At 31.6% G+C, this 7,700-nt stretch overlaps 1 protein-coding gene across 1 annotated transcript; it reads left to right on the top strand.

Moving 5' to 3' along the window:
* Positions 1-1,761: 1,761 nt before the first annotated feature.
* On the top strand, positions 1,762-4,588 carry lrrc10 (leucine rich repeat containing 10). The gene is given in 2 exon segments (NM_001009559.1): positions 1,762-1,854; positions 3,709-4,588. A coding segment is annotated over 1 exon segment (810 nt). The 5' UTR covers positions 1,762-1,854; positions 3,709-3,732; the 3' UTR covers positions 4,543-4,588.
* Positions 4,589-7,700: the final 3,112 nt, after the last annotated feature.

Genomic DNA, 7,700 nt, shown 5'->3' with positions numbered 1-7,700 from the left:
AATAAATTGCACTCACGTGGAACATTACCCTTTTAATAACACATATTGACATAAAACTTAAAAAAAAATCAGTATGTGGTCAATGTGAAAAAAAGTCTATTATTTGTCATACTTTTTTTTTTTTTTTTTTTTGATGATGATTGAAATAACAGACTATCAAACTACCCACCAGGCTACAACATAAATTCCGATTGACGTCATACTCTACCATCACGGGGACGTTGCATTTGGAAATGAAAATCGGGTTGATGTCAGAACCTGACATCTAACCTAAAATCAACCAAATATCAATGTCTAACGATGTTTCAGCTTGATATCAGATGATGGTTGCCTTACCTAATATAAAAATGTCAGTATGTTGATGTCAGAAGTTGGTTTAAGATGTTGACTCAACGTCGGATTTTGGTCACTTTCCAACACAACCTAAAATCAACTTAATATCAACGTCATTTGACGTCGTTATTGGATGTCAAAAAACATTGTCCTTAGACACTGCTAGACATTGAATTTTGGTCCTCTGACGTCACACCTAATAAATCTTTCTTTTTATTAATATCAGTGTATGTGGTTCAGTGAAAAAAAAAATAAGTCTGCAAAATTGTTGCAAACACTTTATATGTGTTGAATTTAATCAAAAAAATAACATTTTGTAATGTTCAACTTAATTTGTTTGTTTAAATTCAGCCTAAATCAATTGTTTACAACCCCCTAACTTAAAAAAATGTAGAAAATCCAAGGAATCATCTTTAAATATTTTTTTATCAATGGAGGCCTAACGTTTTATCAAGACATTAACACACACACAAAAAAAACACTGTAAAAAAACATGAGTTCCACACGACTCCTTTGTGTTGTACCAAAACAAATCAATTAGGTTAACTTAATCATTTTTACAAATTTAAGTGGATTGAACATAAAACAATTAAGGTATCTCCACAAATTGGGTTGTATCAACTCATTTTCAAATATAATTTGAACAAGCAGCAAAAGTCTTTTCTGGAGTAAATTACATTTGCTGTTTGTTTAAACTACTTATTTATAATGAGCTGAAACAACACAATTCTTGAGGTTTTGGGGGGACAACTTAATAGTTTTATGTTCAATCCACTTAAATTTGTAAAAACTAATAAGTGAATTAATTCCTTTATGTTGTCCCAACAAAAATCAACTGTGTGGATCCGAACATTTTTTACCGTGCATAAATACATAAACAAATCAAACATACATATATATATGTTAAATGAAGACAAGAACACAACTATAAAAGAAATGCTTTTATTATCATTCAATTGAAATATCCAGACAAAGAAAAAAATCATGCTTTTGTGATAGCCCAAAACTACTTTAAATAAAATATAGACACAATATTTGGTACACTGTATATATTTTTAGCATGTTTTGAATCTTTTTAAGCTATGTACAATAACATTTTTCATCTGATGATTGGACAAACATATTTTCCATTCTTACTCTTAAAACTTTCCAGAGCGAGCACTTGACAGCCACTGCTGGCTTACCATAACCAAGTGAGTCTTATCTTTGGGGAGGTGCTTTGAAGTGCTCTCAGTTATGTATAAGTTTGTGACTGAGATAAGAGCTTAAATAGATGACCCTCAAATTCCTTTCCACACGACACCTTGAGGTTTGTCACAGCTCCACCTTCCAGCTCTGGAAGAAATCATTTAGCGGGATGGGGAGGAGCAAGCTGGATGTCATCTGGGGTGCTCTCAGCAACTAGCCGGGCAGAGGTGTCAGCAGAACACAGGAGCATCAAACACCACACGGCCACCAGTTTTCTTTTTTCTTTGAGATGAAAATACTTGAAGTAATGAAGATCAACAATTTGGCTACCTGGTAAGAAGGAAGACCTGTTCAATATTTTGTCATTTTTGCTTCATCTGGGGATTCATATCATTATAATCTTGACAAACCTTCAACATTGAAGGTTCAATATTTAGATTTTTTTAAATGCTCTTCTGTAATGCTATTTTAAGATTTGTTCTCTTAAGGTTCTTTGATGAACAAGAAATAGTTGTTTTGCATTTTAAAAATAAAAGTCATTGGCATTGACAGTAGTTGCAATAAGATCCTTCAACACTCATGTAGTATAGACCTTTCGTTGTGGAAAAGGGCTTTTATAGTCAAAAAACTCTTTTCAATTTTGAAAATGTTCTTTAGCCTGAGGATTTATTTTTCACTGAAAACGTTCCTCATTAATTAATGGTTACATACACAACCTTAAACATCCATACTTTGGATCCACAATTCTTTATTGACAATCAATGATTCTGTCAAGACCTTTAACTTACCAAGTTGGAAAAAAAAGGTTTCAAAAATAACCTTTCAATTGCAAAAAAAAAAAAGAAAAATTCTTTACAGTAAAGAAGGTTCCTTCTTTAGGTTAAATGTTAGGTTAAAATGTTCTTCAGACTAAGGAAAGTCTGTGTTAAATGATAAAAAAATGATTTTTAAATCAAATAATAATAAAAAAAAATACTAGCATACATATTTACTTACATGAATCCACTAAAAAAAGGTTTGTTTTGGCAAATCTTTTATTTCCATGTTTGGAGTGATGAACTTTCTCTGATGATGTCAGTTTGATGTATTCAGCCGCAATATTCTTAACAAAACTGTTCTTACTATTAGTTTGCCATGAGGAAATGATGCACAAAAAGTAAGCCCCACCCTCTTTCTTTTTCAGTTGAAAGGAAATTAACATAGTGAAATAAAAGTCTCAGCAACTTCCAGTTCATGCAAACTTTAATTTTTGGCATTGATGAAAACATGAAGAACTTTCAATATCAATAAAAACCTTCCATTGCCTGTTGAAAAATGTTTGCTAGATTTTAAGCTATTCTCCTGCTTTAAGCTGGAAACTTTCACTGGAAAGTAGAAGTGTTCACTGAAAGTCCTTTAGTAACCAAACTTGGTTGTTCTGATTTAGACTTCTGGAAAAAAACAACTACAACGACAATGGGTCTTGGCATTAATAGATCAACGATACCTTCATTCAGTCATTTATTTTCCTTCAGCTTAGTCCTTTTATTCAACAAATCTATTAACCTTTTCCGCTTCACAGAAGGTTTTAAAAAGGAAAATGGTTATGCTACAGAAAGACTCTGTTTGGTTTCATTAAAGGGTGTGGTGTCCACTCACTCCTGCAGGGCCGATGTCCTGCAGAGCTCAGCACCAACTTCCCTCAACAGACCTGTATGTAAATTCTAGTAAGCCAAGTATCCAACAAGAGCACCTTGATGTCAAATAGCACAAAAATAGCACAAAAAACTTTTACAAATTGGTTCTATGGTAAAAATACAAATTGGTTTAATGTTAAAATCTTGACATCCATTTGACGTCCACAAACTGAAGATATTTTTACCAATATAATAACATTAAAGTTGCATTCACCTGAAAGCTATATGCAATTCCTAATTCCAAATCTGCCTTTACCTATTGGTCAAAATGACATCAAATTGACAACTATTATAGGACAGTCCTGTAATCAATTTTAACATGTTTCCTGATGCCAATTTTAGATGTCAATAAGATGTCATATTGATATGAAGGTTTTTTGACATCAATGAACATCAACACTTGGTTTAGGTATCCGGAAGCAGGACAGAATCCTCGGTGTACACCATTGCTTGAAAAATCTCTTTCTGTAACTTAAAAAAAAAATATTTAAAAAACTTTTTTTTTCCCCAGAGACCATGATTTTGGGCCAAGAAGATGGGAAATGTTGTACGCGGTGCCATAGCCTTTGTGCCATCTGAGAGGTGTCAACGTTTCTTAGTAGGTGACTTAAAGGAAATGCCCCTAGATCGTACTCTGGACTTGAGCAGTCGACAATTGCGTCGCTTTCCAGTCAGAGCTTCTGCCTTTGATGAACTCGTCAAACTCTACTTGAGCGACAACCACCTGAGCAACCTTCCACTAGAGCTGCGCAACCTGCAGAAGCTCCAACTTCTAGCGTTGGACTTCAACTGTTTCGAGGAGCTTCCTCTGGTCATATGCAGCCTCGTTCAGCTGAACATCCTCTACCTCGGTAATAACCGACTGTACAGTTTGCCAAAGGAACTGCAGCAACTCACAGAGTTGAAAACCTTGTGGCTGGAGACCAACTGTTTCACCAGTTTCCCTCAAGTAATATGTGAGCTCCCCAACATCAAGACGCTCCATTTAGGCTACAATCAGCTACGGAGTTTACCCGCCGAGCTCGGGCGACTGGAAGAGCTGCGCAGTATCTGGTTAGCTGGGAACTTGTTAAACGACTTCCCTCCCGTGCTGTTGGAGATGCATTACTTGGAGGTGATGGATGTGGACCGCAATCGCATTTGTCAGTTTCCATCGCTCACCCATTTAAGAGGCTTGAAGCTTGTCATCTACGACCACAATCCTTGCATTAATGCTCCTGTGGTGGCCGAAGGTGTGAGACGGGTGGGCCGATGGGCTGACTGCAGTGATGATGAGGAAGAAGAAGGGGATGGAAAGGTTGCCAATGCAAGCGCGAAAGCTGCGGTGAACACTGGAAGTGAATGAGTGAATTAGTGACTTTTGTTTTTACATAGTTTTATGGAACTGAAGGAAGATGAAAATATGTTGTTTGTTTTCTTTTTTTTTTTTTTTTTACAAAAGTAGTATGTTTTATAATTTGTCTAAAATCTACGACAAATATTTGATAGATTTTTGAAGCAGAATGAAACATATTTGAATGTAAATAAAAGTGCTGGGCAAAGATTAATTACGTTTGTTTTGACATAAGATATGTGGGTTTATTATTTATATATATATACAATATATATATATACATATATATATATATGTGTGTGTGTGTGTGTGTATATATATATATATATATATATATATATATATATATATATATATACAGTATATATATACTGTAAAAAAATTCCAGCTGGGGTGCCGGAAAAAAACCTCGTAAAATAACGGCCGTTAAATTACAGAATTTTATTTTGAATTACAGAAATTTACCAGAAATTTAAGTGTATACACTGTAAAAAAAATCTGTAATTTTACGGTTTATTTCCATTAGCTAGGGTGCCAGATGCCAGACCCCCCCCTTAAAATAATGGGTAAAATAACAAATATTAAATTACAAAAATTACCGAAATTTCCTTAAATTTAAATTTCTGGTAAATTGCTGTCATTTAATTTGTGTTATTTTACAGTATTTTACCCCAGCTGCCAAAATTTAACCGTAAATTTACTGATTTTTTTTTTTTACAGTTACACTAACATAAAAACTAAACTGTAACAGCACCATTTTTATTAGATATTTAAATTTATATATAATTTATATAATGTACATATATATTTTGTATATGAATATAAATAATATTTATCTCAAATATAGGAATGCATGTTTCTATACATAATGAATACAGCACACACACATATATTATGTAAAAACAAACTTTTATTTTGGATGTGATTAATCGCCGTTAATATTTGTTCAGCAATCAATATAACTATTTATATAGAAAATAAATAATTCGTATACTCAGTTGAAGTCAAAATTTTTATTTAAAATTTTTTTTTTCAATTATCTCCAAGTGATTTTTAACAGAACAACTTTCCCCATGAATCTATTTTTGTTCTTCAGGAAAAAATCATATTTCTTTTAATTTGTCTAGAATAAAAAAAAACTTTATTTTTTTATATATTTTTGGGCCAATTTTATCAGCCTCTTTATGAATTAAAAAAATAAAAATAACAACAGAACAAACTGTTGTCCAGTGACTCAACTAATTTGCCTAACCAAGCTTTTAATCACATTTTAAGCTGAATGCTAGTTTCTTGCAAAATAATTCATTAGAATTTAATATTAGAATTTCTACTTACTTATGAGATATTAGTTATTGAAGCTAATACATTTTTCAAAGTGTTTAAAATTTGTTTTTTTGTTTTTTTAATTCTTCATAGCGCTTGGGATATAATTGAAAATTATTTCGTTTAATTTCAAATAAAGCACAAATAAATTTACCTTCAACTGTTTATAGACGTTTAAACATTATTAATTGAAACATTACACATTTATTGTATTTTACACATACTTCTTTCATTAACACAACATTTATATTATCCTAAATTAGATATGTATGCTAAATGCCATTATTTGTTTGATTGTTTAGTTAATTTCTTACAGTTTTTACTGTGATATTATTTTTAAGTTTCTTTCTTCATGTTCTAGTCTGTAGCACATCGATTCAGTGAATCAGTGAGGCTGGCCGTGTCAATGATAAATTGTACAATTCTAACTATGTGCCCCTGTTCATAAATAATGCAGGTTTCCTGTAACAGATTTGGGTCTCCATTTTGATGTAAGGCTCTTAATAGGTTTTAATCATCCTCTGCAATGCTCCTGCTCTGTAATGGAGTAAAGCAGGATATCGTTCACTGAATTTACAGGTTGAACATTTTGTGAAGACATTATGAACGATTGAACCATAATAACCGATCAAATGTTGCTCAGAATTGTGCACTTAAGTGTTTAAATAAATACAATGATAATGACAATGCTTAAATGTAAAATTTCTTAACGTTTTGTGTTTAAGCTTGTATACAGTATTCATATTCATTCATTCATTCATTTTCTTGTCGGCTTAGTCCCTTTATTAATCCGGGGTCGCCACAGCGGAATGAACCAACGACTTATCCAGATATCCAGAAGGACGGATGCCCTTCCATCCACAACCCATCTCTGGGAAACATCCACACACTCATTCATACACACACTCATACACTATGGACAATTTAGCCAACCCAATTTAGTTTTACCACATGTCTTTGGACCACGCAAACGCAGGGAGAACATGCAAACTCCACACAGAAACGCCGACTGAGCCGAGCCGAGGTTCGAACCAGTGACCTTCTTGATGTGAGTCGACAGCACTACCTACTGTGCCACTGCGTCGCCCCAGTATTTATATTTGTAAATAAATTAGTTTTAGGTTTACTTATTTCAGTATTACTTAAAGCTTAATTGTATCGGAACTGTTGTTGTGGATACTTTACATTATTTCTCTTGTTGTTTTATTGCTCTTGTTTTACTATATGTCCTTAATTTTCCAGAAAGGCACCTTTAAATAAAATGCATTACTATTATTATTATTATTTTTATTTTTATTTTTTTATTATTATATTCTTTAATGAGTAATATATTAGTATGAACAGGTAGGCTATTAAAATAATGGTATAATAAAAAATAAATATATATAGGCTTATATAAAATAATAGTGTTAATGAAATTTATAATAAATATACATACATAAGAACCCCACATATATTCAACGAATATTAATGTAAAGAACATAAACATGCTGATATTTATATTAAAGTTTATATTATAGTGTTTTATAAAAATCTAATGACTTATCTAATAATTATACCAATATTTTTACTAATAAACTATTGTTATTATTAAGAAAATAATATATGTTCTACAACATAAACACTGATATTTTTACCAATATATATATATATATATATATATATATATATATATATATATATATATATATATATATATATATATATATATATATATATATATATATATATATATATATATATATATATATACTAACATTTTTTAGCTATAGTTATAGCAGTAGAATTAGTATTAATTTATTATGAGACGAATCATTATTATAAAGAAAAATAAGAAGTCTAAAAAT

This window comes from Danio rerio, chromosome 25, assembly GCF_052040795.2.
Source record: "Danio rerio strain M-AB ecotype USA chromosome 25, GRCz13ab, whole genome shotgun sequence".
Taxonomy (NCBI): domain Eukaryota; kingdom Metazoa; phylum Chordata; class Actinopteri; order Cypriniformes; family Danionidae; genus Danio; species Danio rerio.
Note: the sequence above shows the minus strand (reverse complement) of the source record. Positions and strands in the feature narration are given on the sequence as shown.